This window comes from Myxocyprinus asiaticus, chromosome 16 (assembly GCF_019703515.2).
Source record: "Myxocyprinus asiaticus isolate MX2 ecotype Aquarium Trade chromosome 16, UBuf_Myxa_2, whole genome shotgun sequence".
In the NCBI taxonomy this organism is placed as follows: Eukaryota; Metazoa; Chordata; class Actinopteri; order Cypriniformes; family Catostomidae; genus Myxocyprinus; species Myxocyprinus asiaticus.
In genome coordinates, this window is record NC_059359.1 from 14,447,247 (window position 1) to 14,464,602 (window position 17,356).

Genomic DNA, 17,356 nt, shown 5'->3' on the forward strand with positions numbered 1-17,356 from the left:
AATAACACTGAGGCATCTTTTTTGTGTGTTTTCAAAATGTGCTCCTAGACCAATTATGCATAGTTATTTGCTACACAAAACTGTATGGCTGCTGTTAAAAACTATTAGGAACTGGCAAAACCTTCCTTTAGGGTTTGGAAATAGTAGAGATAAAATGTTTGCAAGAAAATGACTTTTAACGTTCCAGAATGAAAATACCAGAAAATGTTGTACACAAGGGGTCTGGAAGGTGGCATGACAGAGTTAGGCCAAAATAATGTAAAAACCTTGAATCATAACATGAATCTAAATTTAAATATTAATCACTATAATCTTCCATCACATTAGAATATTATATAGATCATACATATTAGAATGATAGATCAGTTCCTTTCCATATCCAGTAAGCATATAGTGCACAGTTTAACAAAGACTTATGAAGTTTTCAATAAAAACAAACAGTCTGATTGGAGGTATCAGGTAGTTGTTGTATTCCAGCATCTGAGCTGTAGATTAATTGTTTACATGTGCAGGTGCCACTGTTAACTGGTCAGAGTGTGATGTAAGCTCCTCACAACAATACACAGCTGGAGTGTTTCATAAAGGGCAATAAATGCATGACACTCTTTGAAGCTCCACTATGGACAAAGAGAGATTATTATTGCATTACAGTCACAACAGTAGGTTGATTAGGACTTTGTAATTTCAATTCTGGGATTTGAACCACTAATGTTTTAGGTTCTAGGTCCAAAAGAACATCTTTCCAAAAGAAACCTCAGATTTCAGTAACACGTAAACATCTGTATACACCATACTGTAGCACCATGTACTGTAGTCTAATTTAAGCTCATTTTACCCACTCTGCCAGACTTCCAGGGAGGATTATAATTGCATGAGGGTGGCAGTGTAGTGAACTGTCCATCTATCTGTGTGTCTGCTGCCTACCTGCCAAGCAGGATGCCATGACAAGAGAACCAGAGACCCAGCAGTCAATTGTCTAGAGGGGAGCCTCATTAAAAACATATGGAGGGCAATTATAAACCGGGTCGTTGCTCATCTTTATGAATTAATGTTCTATAAACAAGAGAAAAGGAATGAAAACAAACAAAAGACTAAACTAGGGAATGATTTTTGTGGAGGCAAATGGAAATATATTTCCATAAATTCAGGTGTGCTCTACACAATGCATTCACACAAAAGCTTGGTCTGTCTTGAGTTCTGAAGTCCATAGTGGGCCTTTTGGTGTACAGCTGGTACAGAGTTGTAAAAATTCACATTAGTAGACAGGGTTTGGCCATGATAGACTAATAAGTGATGCTTTCTGTATTAAACAGAGTTTTGCATCTGTGAGCTGTACAGTAATTACATTGCAAGTTTACCTTTGTAAATTCTCAATACAAAGATAACCACACAGAGCATCCAAAGTGAAGATAAGCTTGTTTTAAGTGCTGCTGTTTTGCAGCCACTTTCATCATAAAGAGCTTCCTGACACTAAAAACCCATCTAGTACTGAATAGCATTTTGTACTTTATTGTATATTGTACATTTTCACATATACAATACAAAATTCCACATGTTGTCTCAGGTATGTAAGGTTTATCTAACAGTTTTCAGCTGAGTGTATTCTATTCTATTCTATTATTTTCTATTCTATTCTATTCTATATTTGCAATAGTGAAACATGCTGTTTACCTATTTTGATTCCTACCACACATTTTTCATGCACCTTGGGTTTTATACAAGATTAAAGGAATATTCCGGGTTCAGTACAAGTTAAACTCAATCAAAAGCATTTGTGGCATAATGTGATTCGTTGACACTTCATGTTCCTTAAAAAAGCTAAATCTGGGTTACAGCGAGACACTTACAATGGAAGTGAATGGGTCCAACTGGTAAACATGAAAATACTCACTGTTTCAAAAGTATAGACACAAAATGTAAACAATATGTAAGTTAACATAATTTTAGTGTGATAAAATCACTTGCTAAACTTTTCTGTGTAAAGATATGTCCAATGTTACAACTTCGTTGCCATGAAGACGTACTAAAAAGACCCTTAAATGACTGTAAAATGATGATTCAAAAACAACTTTACAGCTCAAATAATTAAAAAAAATTTTTACTTTCCATTTTCCATTCACATAAGTTTTCTTTCTACACTTTGCTTTTTGAAATCCATTTCCAAGGTTTACGGTATTTCCTCAACCCGCATAGCTGTAAAAAGGTCCAAGAAGAAAGCAATTCTAGGATGCATGAAGGATACATTTTATTATCCTGATGGCTGGAGCAGAAGTGAACATTTTGCCCACTGACCAAAACTGATCTACACCGCACTCCATGCATGCCAGATTGTCAAATTATTATTATAATTATTTATTTATTTTCTGTGGCCAGATGTTCCTATTTAGATTTATAATAGCATATTACTTTATTGATATCTGTGATATCAGCGCGTGAAGAACAAGTCCTGATTGAAATGCGTCTCACATCTGTGCAGCTCAGCAGTAACTCATGTGAGTGTGCGGCACAGTACTTGCGCTGCGCGAGACGGAGGTGTGCTGGGCGGTTGCCATCAGAGGGGAGGGCGGAACTCCGGTTAAATACCGGAGACATCAAAGAGAGGCAGTCACAGCATCAGCCCGCGAAACATCAGTGTCCGGAACACGGAGAGAACATGGCAAATGCGTACCTGCAAGGAGTAGAGATCTCCGCGTCTCAGTTCCTGGATATTTTCCATCATTATGACAACGATGGTAATTTATTTTCTTTATATTGTGGATTTCATGAAGTGAAATTTTTTTTGAAAAAAAAAAAAAAAAAAAAAAAAAGAAAAATGGAATATTCTTGCCATCTGCCTTGCAACTGCTTTCCAAAAGTTTCTTTAAATTTTGTCTAGTTCATCTGCCCCAATAATTAAATGCACAAGATTAATTTCCATTTCAGATATTTTTAAATATATATATTTTTGGCAGACTGATGAAAGCACATCTCCTCTGAATTGAAACTGTGTTGTGTCACTGATTTGGGGTATAAATGCTCTCAGGTAATGGATATATTGAAGGGAAGGAGTTGCAGAATTTTATCAAAGAACTTCAACAAGCTCGAAAACAAGCAGGACTGGTAAGTCACACAGTTTTCTTTCATCTGATATGTTACACTGCAATATTTGATATGACATTTCATGCATGGATAGATATCCCAAAGATACTGTACTAAATAAACATATAAACAATAAAAAATAATAATAATTAATGAAATACAAATATATAGATAATAATAGCCTATTACATCTATCTATCTATCTATCTATCTATCTATCTATCTATCTATCTACTGTATCTATCAAACGAGTGCATGTTTTTGTGAGGTGCTTACAAAAGTCATCTAAATGGATCTCATTTTGATTCAGCAAAATGAGTGCCGCAGTCACTATGTGACCTTTTGAAAAGACATTGCTTCCTAATTGTAGGAATTTCTACAATTGTATTGTAAATTGTACTGTAATTATAGTAGCTTAATGCACACATATACGGTATACTGTATGTCTCAAAGCTAACATTTATAATCAAGATGATGGATTCCTACTTATCAGTAGCATATGATTGAGTAGCTTATTCTAAAACCAGTTAAAGATACACTGAGAGAGGACAATTGAAAAAGGACAGAGACTTTGTCCCAGTCTGTCTCAGTCAGCATGCTAGAGTCAGTCTGTCTCCCCATCTGTATCTCATCTGCTTCATAGAGCATAAACCCTCATTTGTGTTTGCTTTACAAAAACTGCAGCTCTCTGTAGTTGCAATTATGTGGTTGTTATGCTGTTATCTATAAGAGAACAGCAAAGTGCTGTGTTCTGAAAACAAAGATGAAAGAACCTTTTATAAGCGTTATTGAAGGGAATTGCATGAAGACTTTATGTAGTGGAATGACCTTGGATGAAACTTATTAGACTGGTTTGAAAGACAGTTGTTTTTGTCTGGAAAGTACACTTTCTGTTGAAATTGCCAAGCAAACAACATAGATACTGTAAGAGGGCCAAAAAGCAGAAAAATAGTAAAAAAAAAAAAAATTTTTTTAAAAATGCTGAATTATTTATGGCTGAATGATTGTAAAGAATGTCTTAATGCTATTTGAGGTTTGGGTAGATTCCATCATTAAAGGTATAGTTCACCCAAAAATGAAAATTCTCTCATCATTTACTCACCCTCATGCCATCCCAGATGTGTATGACTTTCTTTCTTCTGCAGAACACAAACGAAGATTTTTAGAATATATGAGCTCTGTTGGTCCTTACAATGCAAGTGAATGGTGACCAGACATTTGACTTTCACATTCTTTCACATTTTGAAAGTGAAAGTGTAGATTTACGGTAAAAAAGGATTTAAACATTAACCTATTTCTCAGCCACACCTATCATTTCACTTCTGAAGATATGGATTTAACCACTGGAGTCTTATGGATTACTTTCATGTGACCTTTATGTGATTTTTGGAGCTACAAAGGTCTGGTCACCATTCACTTGCATTGTAAGGACCAACAGAGCAGAGATTTTATTCTAAAAATCTTTGTTTGTGTTCTGCAGAAGAAAGAAAGTCATACACATCTGTGATGAGGGTGAGTAAATTTTCATTTTTGGGTGAACTAGCCCTTTAAGTTTAAGTAGTCACTTAGCAGACACTTTTATCCAACACAACTTACATTGTACAGGGCAACTCCCTTAGGAGCAACCTGTAGATTAATTGCCTTCCTCATGGGCACAATGATGATTGATGGCTTATGGAACTCGATCCAGCAACCTTTCCATTTCTAGCTTGGTGCTTTATCCTCAACACCACTTGCATTGTGCAGGTGATGCAAGGCAAATATCCTCAAGGATTAATGACTACTGGCAGAACTAGTTAGATAAACAGGTGTACAATATACCATCAGAAACAGGAAGTAAAAATACCATAGATTGTTTTGCATAGAAAAAAAAATATTTAAAATGATAACTTATAAAAACTTCAACATAGACCTACCATGAGCTTCAAGGTTGTTAAGTGATGATATGCTTCTGTAAAGCCACAAGTCACTGTGATTTCAATTTCATTAAAAATAAAAATTGTTTTTTATAGCCAAATTCCTGCTGAAAAACTTGAGCACCAATAATCCTGTTGAGAACGTCTCTTTTGATCCACCAAATGGCTGTTACTTTTAAAATGAACACTTTTTTAATTAAAATATTCTTGTACCTTTGTCTCTTTGTCTGATTTTCAAACTGATTTTTTTGCTTCAAATCAAAGTTTGTAATGTTGTGATTCATCTCGGTGCTGATTGATTTGGTTCATGGTTTAGAACTCTTTATTGAAGAATTTTTTGGAGAAGATGAATGTGAAAAATACTTCTGGAAATGTAAGTGTAAGTGTTAGTTCTAGCAGGAAGACTTGTGGTCTTTATGCTTTCATTCAGTCAGGCATCTCATCCAATCACAATCCAGCCTCTGCTTTATAAGCTCAAACAGCTGCCTTCATCGCATGTAATGCCTCATTGTTTTTACCCCCCACCACCTCATCACCACAGGTTTAGGTCCCGTCCTGCCTAAGGAGTAAGCTGCTCTCCCCTGCCGTCTTTGCCTTCCAGAAGGATCTGATGGTTCGAGCAAGTATCTGAGCTCTGAACCGTAGGATGGGGCTTATGCCAAATTATCTAAATATCTCTTCATTCGTATTCATTTCAATCATCCTGAGTCCTGATATAACTAGAAGTCAACAGTAGTCAGCACTGGATGGTCACTGTTGCACTCTGTTGGTCTGAAATTGTAAAGTGGCTTTCTATTACTCTATGTTTCCCCAGAGGTAGTGTCCAGTGCCATTGCATCACTGAGATTCTTATGCCAATGAGTTACAGGTCCTATTAAGCTTTTAGGCATCAAGAGGAGGTGATGGACTGTGTCAGGCCTGAGGAAACACAACCACTGGGTTATTTCACACCTCTAATGATGTCACAGTTTTGTTTTGTTTTTTAACAGTCCCTAAATGTCTGTCATGGGCCCCTGCTTATAAAAATTTAATTTATTCAGGCTTTACTTCTAGACTGTGCATGTGTCCAGGTTTAATTTAATCCTGTTATCTGTGTCGACCTTAACTCAGGTTTGCCACCAAATCTTTTTGAATACTGATACATGTGTTGATTTGATAAGAACAAGACACTGAGCAGTCGACTTTTGAAATGAGTTGAAGGAAGTTGAGAAAATAATTCCCTTGCTCTGTGATAACGTTTTTCAATACAAGTTTTTGCTTATGAAGTGTGATCTTGCAGTAGATGATTCATGCTAAATAGTGTTCTGCTGAAAATATCATATTGTAAAAGCGTACCTATGACAATGTGTTTATTAATGGCCCTATAAGCAAATTATGTAATTATTGACTGTATATATATATATATATATATTCTTTTTTTTATTTTTATTTTTTGAAAGGTGCATTCAGTAATTTTTCCCTAATTAAAAAAAGTTTTGCATATACATAAAGGAAGAGTACCTTTGAAAATTATGTTTAAAATTATGTACACTTCACAAGAGATGAAGATTTGCAAAAATCTTTTTTTGAGATGAAAAGCATAGAGCAAAAGGAAATGGATTTCAGGATGGTTGTGCAATTAATCAACGGACCTTTTCAACAGACCACATGGAATTTGTCAATTAAATGAAAGAGTGTTTCACAATTCTAGGTCATTAATCATCTTGATTATCATCATCAGTTGGGGTTGGGGAAAAGGTTGGGGGCTGATGAATGAAGAGCATGGAGGATCCTGACAAAAACTTGATATAAGTAATTAATGCTTCAATAGATCAGATTTGAGAAAGTAAATTATAATACATAAATCAGAATAGACACACACATTGGTTCTTATGTTTATATACAGCATATGATGTTGTTTGGATGCTGGTCCCAGTTTAGGATGCTGGTGTACCGGTGTTTCTTCCTGGCTTCTTACCTAGCTTAACCAGCTAGATTTCCTTGGTCGACTAGCTTTATCAGAACATGCTGGTTGATCAGCTGTGCCAGCTAAGTTTTAATGGTGAACAGCTTGGCTTTGATGGTCCACCAACAAACCAGCACTAACCAGCATGGACAAGCATGGGAACTGATGTTGGTCTGAGCTGGTCTTTTCAGCTTGGCTATGTCCGAATATAATGTACTTAAGCAACCACAGTGGGGTTTATTTTACATGATATTTCAGTATACTCAATTTAAAAGTGTGCTGTTTATAGATGCTTTCTCAGAATGTTTGCAGAGATGCCTGCTTGAGGATATTAGGTCACATGATTTCAACCTGATTCAAGTATTTTTGCACAGTCACTGCTCCGCATCCTTTACAGTAAGACAGTACTCCATTACCGAGGCCCGTTTTTAGAGAAAAGGAAGCTCCTCACGATTGTATGCAGAGCAGTATGAAAACACAATCAGCATTGTGCAGTGAGGGAAGAAGATAACAGCACACCTCATCTGATTGTATTTGAGTATTTGTTTCCTTACACTTCACTGGCTTTGCAAAAGGAAACACAAATCATCCCTAAACTTCACATTCTGTAGTAAATGGATTGTAACTGCTGGGAACATGATTATAGCTGATTTTTTTTGTTTGTTGTTGTTGTTGTTTTTTTTTTGGGAATGACAAAAAGATGCACAATATGCCATTTAGGAGTGTCTCTTTATTGATTTTCAGGAACTAACAGACAAAATGAAAGCTTTTGTGGAGAAATATGAGCAAAATGCTGATGGGAAAATAGGTATCATTGAGGTAAGATAACACACTATGCTATGTCATGCCTATTTAGCACTGATAAAATAAAGTTTTAAAGAAATAGTTCTCACAAAAATGAAAATTATTTCATCATTTACTCACCCTCATACCATCCCAGATGTGTATGACTTTTCTGCTGAAAACAAACAAAGATTTTTAGGATATTTCAGCTCTGTAGGTCCATACAACGCAAGTGTATGGTGACCAAAACTTTGAAGCTCAAAAAAGCACATAAAGTCTACATAAAAGTAATCCATATGACACCAGTGTTTAAATCTATATCTTCAGAAGTGATATGATAGGTTTGAGTGATCAATATTTAAGTTCTTTTTTACTATCAATCTCCACTTTTACATTCTTCTTTTGCTTTTGGAGATTTGCATTCTTCGTGCACATCCCCACCTACTGGGCAGGGAGCAGGATTTATAGTTTAAATTGACTTTTGAATTATATCGCTTCCAAAGATATAGATTTAACCACTGGAGTTGTATGGAAAGGGTTGGGGAGTAACGGAATACAAGTAACGGGATTACGTATTTAAAATACAAAATATAAGTAACTGTATTCCACTACAGTTACAATTTAAATCATTGGTAATCAGAATACAGTTACATTCAAAAAGTATTTTGATTACTGAAGAGATTACTTTGCAATTTATTGTCATTTGTTTCATTTAATATGTAGTCCTTTCAGATGGAAAACATTTATCCATATAAATGATGCAATCCAAAGTGCATTTGAACAGCGGCGAAACACTTTCTTATGATGTGTTACATAAGTTTGGAGCAGAAGAAATAGAAATAAACCTTGTGTAAATTGTCAGCTTTACGCTAAGCTAAAATGCTATTTCTAGCCATTTTACATGCACATGTTACCAGGCACAAGAAAATTCATGTTGGATCATAATTTCATTTTTTCTATTAATCCCTTTGATATTAGGGAAAAATCGTATTCTTGATAATAATTTTTGTATTGTTCCTGTAAAATACCTAAAATCCTTAAAACAAGATCAATTTGATTGATCTTATTTTAGAAACAACACTGCATTCTGGTTTTTCAGAGAATGTATTTTTTTTTAATTGTTTTTTTTTTTTATCCCCTTTTCTCCCAATTTGGAATGCCCAGTTCCCACTACTTAGTAGGTTCTCGTGGTGGCACGGTTACTCTCGGTGGTGGAGGACAAGTCTCAGTTGCCTCCGCTTCTGAGACAGTCAATCCGCGCATCTTATCACGTGGCTCATTGTGCATGACACCGCGAGACTCACAGCATATGGAGGCTCATGCTACTCTTTGCGATCCACGCACAACTTACTACGTGCCCCATTGAGAGCGAGAACCACTAATCGCGACCACGAGGAGGTTACCCCATGTGACTTTACCCTCCCTAGCAACCGGGCCAATTTGTTTGCTTAGGAGACCTGGCTGGAGTCAGTCAGCACACCCTGGATTTGAACTTGCGACTCCAGGTGTGATAGTCAGCGTCACTACTCGCTGAGCTACCCAGGGCCCTGAGAATGTATTTTTAACATGTGTATTTTGTCTTACTGTACTGGCAGAGTTTTTATAGTTAAAACAAGTGAAAAAAATCTACCAGTGCTGAAGAAATAATCCAAAGTATTTAGAATACATTACTGACCTTGAGTAATCTAACGGAATACGTAACAAATTACATTTTACAGCATGTATTCTGTAATCTATAGTGGAATACATTTCAAAGGTAACCCTCCCAACCCTGTGTATGGATTAGTTTTATGCTGCCTTTATGTGCTTTTTGGAGCTTCAAAGTTTTTTTTTTTTTTTTTACCATTTACTGTATGTATTACAGAGCTGAAATGCAGAAATTCAAAAAATCTTTGTTGTGTTCTGCAGAAGAAAATCATACACTTCTGGGATGGCATGAGGGTGAGTCAATAATGAGAACATTTTCATTTTTGGGTGAACTATACCTTTAATGAGATTTTTAGATTTAAATTATTTAACAAGATTTAAAGAGGGCTTGTCTCATGATCCAAGTGCCTAGCCCCAGCAATATTTTATGGCCTGTTCTAGTGTGGTCACAATCTGTAGTGTCTAACTTCCCAAAATAGGAGAGGTTTGGCATGTTGACATAACTCAGCATTTGGCAAATGCTGTTTTATTGCTGTATTGATTCACCAGAGGACAATATATATTTTTTGTTGTTGTTGTTAATTTCTGAAATGCTTTCCATACAAAAACAGACTACATTCACACCACATGCCAAGGTCACATTCAATTTCAATGTGAATGCAGTCTTAAATGTATTCCGTACAAAATTGGCTTTGGCAAAATTTGACTATCAAAACATAATCCCAGAAAACTCCAATCCATAACATGTTTACAGTGGTGAAAGCATGTGGATTTATGGCAATCAGTTCTGCTGTCAGCAGCTCTCTGTGGAGCATAATTTTAGAGACATTAGGTCCAGCAGAGATCCAGCAGCCTTTGACACTTCATAAATTGACATCTCTTCATAGCTGACACAACTATCCTGTCTTTTCCATTGGAATAACCATGCAAAAGTGCATACTAAAATATGTTTTGTAAGTTGACTGGATCTTTCTCTTCACCTCTTTTCCAGCTGGTACAAATACTACCAACAGAGGAAAACTTCTTGCTATTTTTCAGACAACAGCTAAAGTCCTGTGCAGAATTTATGGAGGTATCTATTGAGGTTTTTCTTTTCTTTTTTTTTTTTCCTTTCTTTTTTTTTTTTGGAAATCCCTGCTGGAAAAACAGCTTAAACCAGCCTAATGTGGTTTGCTGGTTTAAGCTGGTCTCCCAGCCTGATAAGGCTGGTCTGTTTACTAGTGTTTGAAAGGATTTGAGTGCTTTTCAGCTAAATCAGCTGAGTACCAGCTTTGCCAGGCTGGGAGACCAACTAGACCAGCTAAAACCAGAAACCAGCTTAGGCTGTTAGCTTTTTTTAACCATCACAGCTTTCACGAAAATTTTTTAGCTAAACATATAGGCTATATATATATATATACAGTGTGTATATATTTATATATATATATATATATATATATATATATATATATATATATATATATATAAGTATATATATATATATAAAGATAATCCTCTCGTGCCATGTACATTTAAATACAGAATAAACACTGAAGACAAGATTCAGTTTTGTGCTGTGTGTTATTTGTTTCCACCACAGGCGTGGAGAAATTATGATGCTGATCACAGTGGATACATTGAAGCTGATGAACTTAAGGTGAAAAAATCATGAAGTATCAATCTGATACAAAGTTCTTGTGATCCTACTGTATGTCACTTTTCAAAAATGAAAATTATCTCATCATTTACTCACCCTTGTGTCATCCCAGATGTCTATGATTTTCTTTCTTCTGTAAAACACAAACAAAGATTTTTTGAAGAATATTTCAGCTCTGTAGGTCCATACAATGTAAGTGAATGGTGACCAGACTCATAATCATTCAAAAGCAGCATAAAAGTAATACCTAAGACTTCAGAGGTTAAATCTATTTATTCAGAAGCTAAAGTATATAATAGGTGTGGGTCAGAATCAAATCAATATTTCAGTTCCTTGTTACTATAAATCTCAAGTGAAATGGGAGATTTATAGTAAAAAAGGATTGAAATATTGATTTGTTTCTCACCTAAAGTGATTGCATCACTGAATCGAACAAGTGATTGCAAAGATGTGGATTAAACCACTGGTTTAATATGTGGATATTATGGATTACTTTTCTGCAGCCTTTATGTGATTTTTGAAACTTAAACTGTCTGGTCACCATTCACTTGCATTATATGGACCTATAAAGCTGAGATATTCTTCTAAAAAGCTTTGTTTGACTTCAGCAGAAAAGTCATACACATCTGGGATGGTATGAAAGTGAGTAAATGAGAGAATTTTACATTTTGGGTGAACTATCTCTTTAAATAATTACATAATAATCATCTTTAGATTGCCTCAGGATGCATCTCAAAGCTACAGTAGTCCAGAATGTGTGAAACTGATTCATGACTGGGTCAGTCATAGTCAAAGCTTGATTTCAAAACCTACACTACTGTATTAACTAAATGCACCCCTCAAAGGGGTCTGTGCACCACAGAACTAAACAAGCACAGTGCACAATTGAAATGAAAATGGTCAGAGGTTTCTTTGAACAGCTGCCATATTTACAGTCAGTGATTTGATGAGTGCAATCTATCAACACTGGACCGCTTTTGGACTACTAATGGACCCTCCATCAGGATGAGGAATTTGTTGAGAGGCCTGTGAAGGATGGATGTTGCCTTTTGGGGACAAACCCTCTATATAAAACCAAATATAACAAGGCACACAGAACTTATATCTTTGGTTAAACTCCAAGAAAATGTATTACCAGTCCATAAGTCATGTCATTTCACAGTCTAAAATTGTTTTCTTATGCAGAACTTTTTGAAAGACCTGCTTCAGAAAGCCAAAAAACCATATGATGAAAAGAAATTAGAAGAATACACACTGACTACGGTAAGAGAGCCTCAAAGCTCAACAGATAAGTCTGTTTTGTGTCACCTAGGTGAGCTTTCCCATTTTGAGAGTATAAATGTTGCTTTCATTTTTCCAGCTGAAAATTTTCGATTCAAATAAAGATGGGAAATTATGTCTGTCAGAAATGGCAAGGTTAGTGAGCTTGCAATTCCAAAATGAATTTTTATTGTTGGCTTTTAACTTGGATATTTCAACTGGAAATTTGGCACCTCTTATTTTTAAACAGGCTGTTACCAGACCAGGAGAACTTTCTACTAAAATTTCAGGTCTGTCTTAAGAAATAAAGATACCCAAAAATGAAAATTCTGTCATCATTTACTTACCCTCATGTTGTTCCATTAAATTGCATTGCATGTTTTATCCATACCATAAAAGTGAATGATGAATGAGGTTGTCAACCCCTAACACTATCCCTAAAATGTCCTTTTGTGTTCCATGGAAGAAAGAAAGTCATTCGGGTTTGGAACTACACAAGGCTGTGTAAATGATGACAGAATTTTTATTTTTGTTTGAACTAATACTTTAACCCATAAACACCCTGCCTGGATTTACCCTTACCCAGAACTGAACAAATTGTTTACATCTTTTCATCAGGGTGTTACAATGGCCAGAAAAGAGTTCAACAAGATTTTTGAGTTATATGATCAGGTAAGTCCATAGAAAATAGCTGTATTGATCAGTCACTAATTCTTATGATCTAATAATCAAAATCCTCTGTGCTTGGCAATGGTAACGTTGAAACAATTCAAATCCAAACCTATTGCTGCTTGATTTTATGAACATCCAAGTGTGCATAGATCAGCAAGAGTGTGTTCATTTAAGGATTGAGAAAAGCAGTAAGTAATATGCAAAGACAGTGCTCTCTATAGCTATGGTATCACCTCCTTGGCCAAGGCTCTATTGTAATGGATTACTGTGTCCCTGAATGGTACTTCAGTACTGATGACAGCACCCCTGATCTTTATTGATTGGCAGGTTCAGATTCCTAACTCGCAGGGAGACAGGCTCAAACACACATTTGAAAACACAGAGAAGGTAGCATATGCTCAATATCAAAGCTATGAGGCATTTTGCTGGTCTGTATTTAGCAGGCCTGTGATTTTGCCACATGCTGTTTGTGGTGAGACAATGCAGACTGATCTTTCAGCAGCTCATTTAGAGGTGACATAAGGTGGACACCACAGTTACACTGATTTACTGGATTGGCTTATTCTCTTTTTATGCCTAGATGCCTCCTAAAATTATGTAATGTTGTATTTATGTATATTAGTCAATTTTTGAATATGCTAAAATGATCAAAATGAGATACAACTGATCATTGGGCATAAACAGTTAAAGGTATAATTCATCCAAAAAGGAAAATTATGTCATTATTTTTTTTAACTCTCATGTCATTCCAAACCTTCATGATTTTCTCCTGTCTGTGGAACAAAAATGGAGACATTTTGAAGAATATTCACATTGTTTTCTTCCTTACAATTGGATGGGTACTGGGGCCGTCTAGCTATATATATATATATATATAAATAGATAAAAAAAGAGCACCATAAAAAAGTCTATATGGCTCATGCACTATATTTAAAAACTTCTGAAGCCATATGATAGCTTTGTGTGAGGAACAGACTGAAATTTAAGTAATTATTCACTGAAAATCTTGTACTGTGTTAACATTTACTAACCACCTCCCTTTGTGTTCCATGGCGGGCAAGTAAATGATGACAGAATTTAAATTTTTTGGGTGAACTATTTCTATACATTTTACCAAAGGCAACACATAAAAGTATATTGCCCTTTCAGGAGGTTATATAAAAGTCTCAAGCCATCTGAGGTTATAGGCCCACTTTCTCCGGTTGTTATTTCTTCAGAGCGCCAAATGTGCGCCCTGAGACCCAGCATGTCATTGCATTGACTCTGTGTGCAAAACCAATCCTCAATGCCCTGATTTTCAATCTCTTTCTGGAGAACATTGCACGAGGCATCCCTAATGTCAGAATAAAGATTACAGGAAATGATGGTAAAGTGGCATGACGCTGAATTTCCGCAGCAGATGTCACACATCTATCCTTGTTAATGGTCACTATGCTCTCCTCCTCTCTCAGGACAGGAACGGTTACATGGATGAAAATGAGCTTGATGCCCTTCTCAAAGACCTTTGCGAGAAGAACAATAAGGTATGCCTCTAAAAACCCATAAAGGGGTGTCACACTACATTTTGAGCTCCATTTACTCACAATCAATTGCATCCGTACATGGGAGACCGGAAACGCAAGATCATGCGAAGGAATTTTGTATGACACTGCGTACCAAAGTTCAAGTTCGGTGAACTCTAAACTGCAAATCTGCATGACGAGAGGACATGAGACCAATAGAAAATGTAAGCGTCACACACTGACCTCTTGGCTTAATTCAAAGGATACATACAGTTGTGCTCAAAAGTTTGCATACCCTGGCAGAAATTGTGAAATTTTGGCATTGATTTTGAAAATATGACTGATCATGCAAAAAAACTGTCTTTTATTTAAGGATAGTAATCATATGAAGCCATTTATTATCACATAGTTGTTTGGCTCCTTTTTAAATCATAATGATAACAGAAATCACCCAAATGGCCCTGATCAAAAGTTTACATACCCTTGAATGTTTGGCCTTGTTACAGACACACAAGGTGACACACACAGGTTTAAATGGCAATTAAAGGTTAATTTCCCACACCTGTGGCTTTTTAAATTGCAGTTAGTGTCTGTGTATAAATAGTCAATGAGTTTGTTTGCTCTCATGTGGATGCACTGAGCAGGCTAGATACTGAGCCATGGGGAGCAGAAAAGAACTGTCAAAAGACATGCGTAACAAGGTAATGGAACTTTATAAAGATGGAAAAGGATATAAAAAGATATCCAAAGCCTTGAAAATGCCAGTTAGTACTGTTCAATCACTTATTAAGAAGTGGAAAATTTGGGGATCTCTTGGTACCAAGCCAAGGTCAGCTAGACCAAGAAAGATTTCAGCCACAGCTGCCAGAAGAATCATTCAGGATACAAAGAAAAACCCACAGGTAACCTCAGGAAAAATAAAGGCTGCTCTGGAAAAAGACGGTGTGGTTGTTTCAAGGAGCACAATAAGACGATACTTGAACAAAAATGAGCTGCATGGTCGAGTTGCCAGAAAGAAGCCAATGCCACAAAAAAAGCCCAGTTACAATATGCCCGACAACACCTTGACACACCTCACAGCTTCTGGCACACTGTAATTTGGAGTGACGAGACCAAAATAGAGCTTTATGGTCACAACTATAAATGCTATGTTTAGAGAGGGGTCAACAAGTATTGTGCTCCTTGAAATAACCACACCGTCTTTTTCCAAAAGTTATTAACTTGCTGCCGTGCATGAAAATCATCCGTATACATTTGCTCATCATCCTAAATTTATTTGGCAGACGCTTTCATCCTCGTCTCCTCTTTCTCTCTGACACCCAAAGGCTCTCTCGCCAGCACTACAAGTTGCGTAGCACCGCACATGCAGCATTAAAATCACCGTTATCACTTTTGGAAGTAGAGCAGATCCGTTTTATTGGTGAAAGTCCATAAAGCGCATCTTCTAAACGTCTCCTTATACACGGAATAATATTCAGTGAATGCTTTTAATTAGCAGGATCAACACACAGGGCCTCCACTGTCTTCAGTATTCCTGGAAGCTTTCATATCGAGAGGAATTTGAAAACGAAATATTACAAATGATGAACTGATTATGGAAGCAGATTGTGTAAAAGAAAAAGATTGTTCTGCACAAAATGATTGTAAAAACAATATGTAAATAAGCAGTTAATTAGGTCGAATATTTAAGAAAAAAATGTAAAACAAAATTTTGCAAGGTAAATTACAAATTGAAAAGTTATTGCACAAATATAATAGTTACAATGATGAGCAGCACTATACGGTCACATTTCAGCACTGTCACAGGACAGCAACTCTCTTAAGTAGCACTTAAAGCATGTCCTCGCACGTTTATGTTAAGTACAATTTTGGGAAACGCACGTAAAAAAATAAGGAACGTTCGTAAAATTGGTCCTAGAAAACGCTCTTAACCGCTATGATCGATTGTTATTGGGAAATGCAGCCCAGAGCAGTTATCTGAGTTACCGTAGACTTTGTCAGTTCAAACCAGTCTGGCCATTCTCTGTTGACCTCCCTCATCAACAAGTTATTTCCGTCCACAGAACTGCCGCTCACTGGATGTTTTTTGTTTTTAGCACCATTCTGAGTAAATTCTAGAGACTGTTGTGTGTGAAAATCCCAGGAGATCAGCAGTTACAGAAATACTCAAACCAGCCCATCTGGCACCAACAATCATGCCACGGTCCAAATCACAGAGATCACATTTTCTCTCCATTCTGATGGATGATGTGAACATTAACTGAAGCTCCTGACCCGTATCTGAATGATTTTATGCACTGCTGCCACACGGTTGGCTTATGAGATAATCGCATGGATGATTGTTGGTGCCAGATGGGGAAATGCCTTGTTGATGAGAGAGGTCAACAGAGAATGGCCAGACTGGTTCAATCTGACAATGTCTACGGTAACTCAGATAACTGCTCTGTACAACTGTGGTGAGAAGAATAGTGTCTCAGAATGCTATTCTGAGAAGTGGGTTGGTGCTATTTTGGCGGCATGTGGGGGACCTACACAATATTAGGCAGGTGGTTTTAATGTTGTGGCTGATCAGTGTATGTAGACAGTACAAACATTTAAGATGTTCTTATCTCTGACAGGTTCTAGAAGTCAGCAAAATCCCGACATATAAGAGCGCCATCATGGCCCTGTCTGATGGAGGGAAGCTCTACAGAACAGAGTTAGCACTAGTGTTGTGTGCAGAGGAGATGTGAATCCCACCATCCACAATACCCACCCCTTCATACTCACACCATCCCAGAACCATTCCTCTGCTCACCTGTGAAGTGTAAAGTATCTAGAACCTAATGCATATTTCTGTTCTTTCATTTAGAAAATTTATTTCACATAAACAGGCAACCATTGGCACATACTTTTCGATTTGTTGTTTCTATACTGT

The 17,356-nt window shown here is 36.5% G+C and overlaps 1 protein-coding gene across 2 annotated transcripts; it reads left to right on the forward strand.

The window, feature by feature from the left end:
* The first annotated feature begins 2,434 nt into the window (after positions 1–2,434).
* Positions 2,435–17,331, forward strand: LOC127454003 (calbindin-like). 2 transcript variants are annotated; one of them, XM_051720901.1, is made up of 11 exons: positions 2,441–2,732; positions 3,023–3,099; positions 7,684–7,758; positions 10,361–10,441; positions 10,949–11,005; positions 12,191–12,268; positions 12,366–12,421; positions 12,516–12,555; positions 12,884–12,937; positions 14,389–14,460; positions 17,058–17,331. In XM_051720901.1, exons 1-11 carry the CDS (start codon positions 2,456–2,458, stop codon positions 17,169–17,171), a joined length of 981 nt encoding a protein of 326 aa, XP_051576861.1. In that variant the 5' UTR covers positions 2,441–2,455; the 3' UTR covers positions 17,172–17,331. The 2 variants fall into 2 exon arrangements, with proteins under 2 accessions (XP_051576862.1, XP_051576861.1); XM_051720902.1 differs by lacking the exon at positions 7,684–7,758 and having other exon boundaries at positions 2,435–2,732.
* Positions 17,332–17,356: the final 25 nt, after the last annotated feature.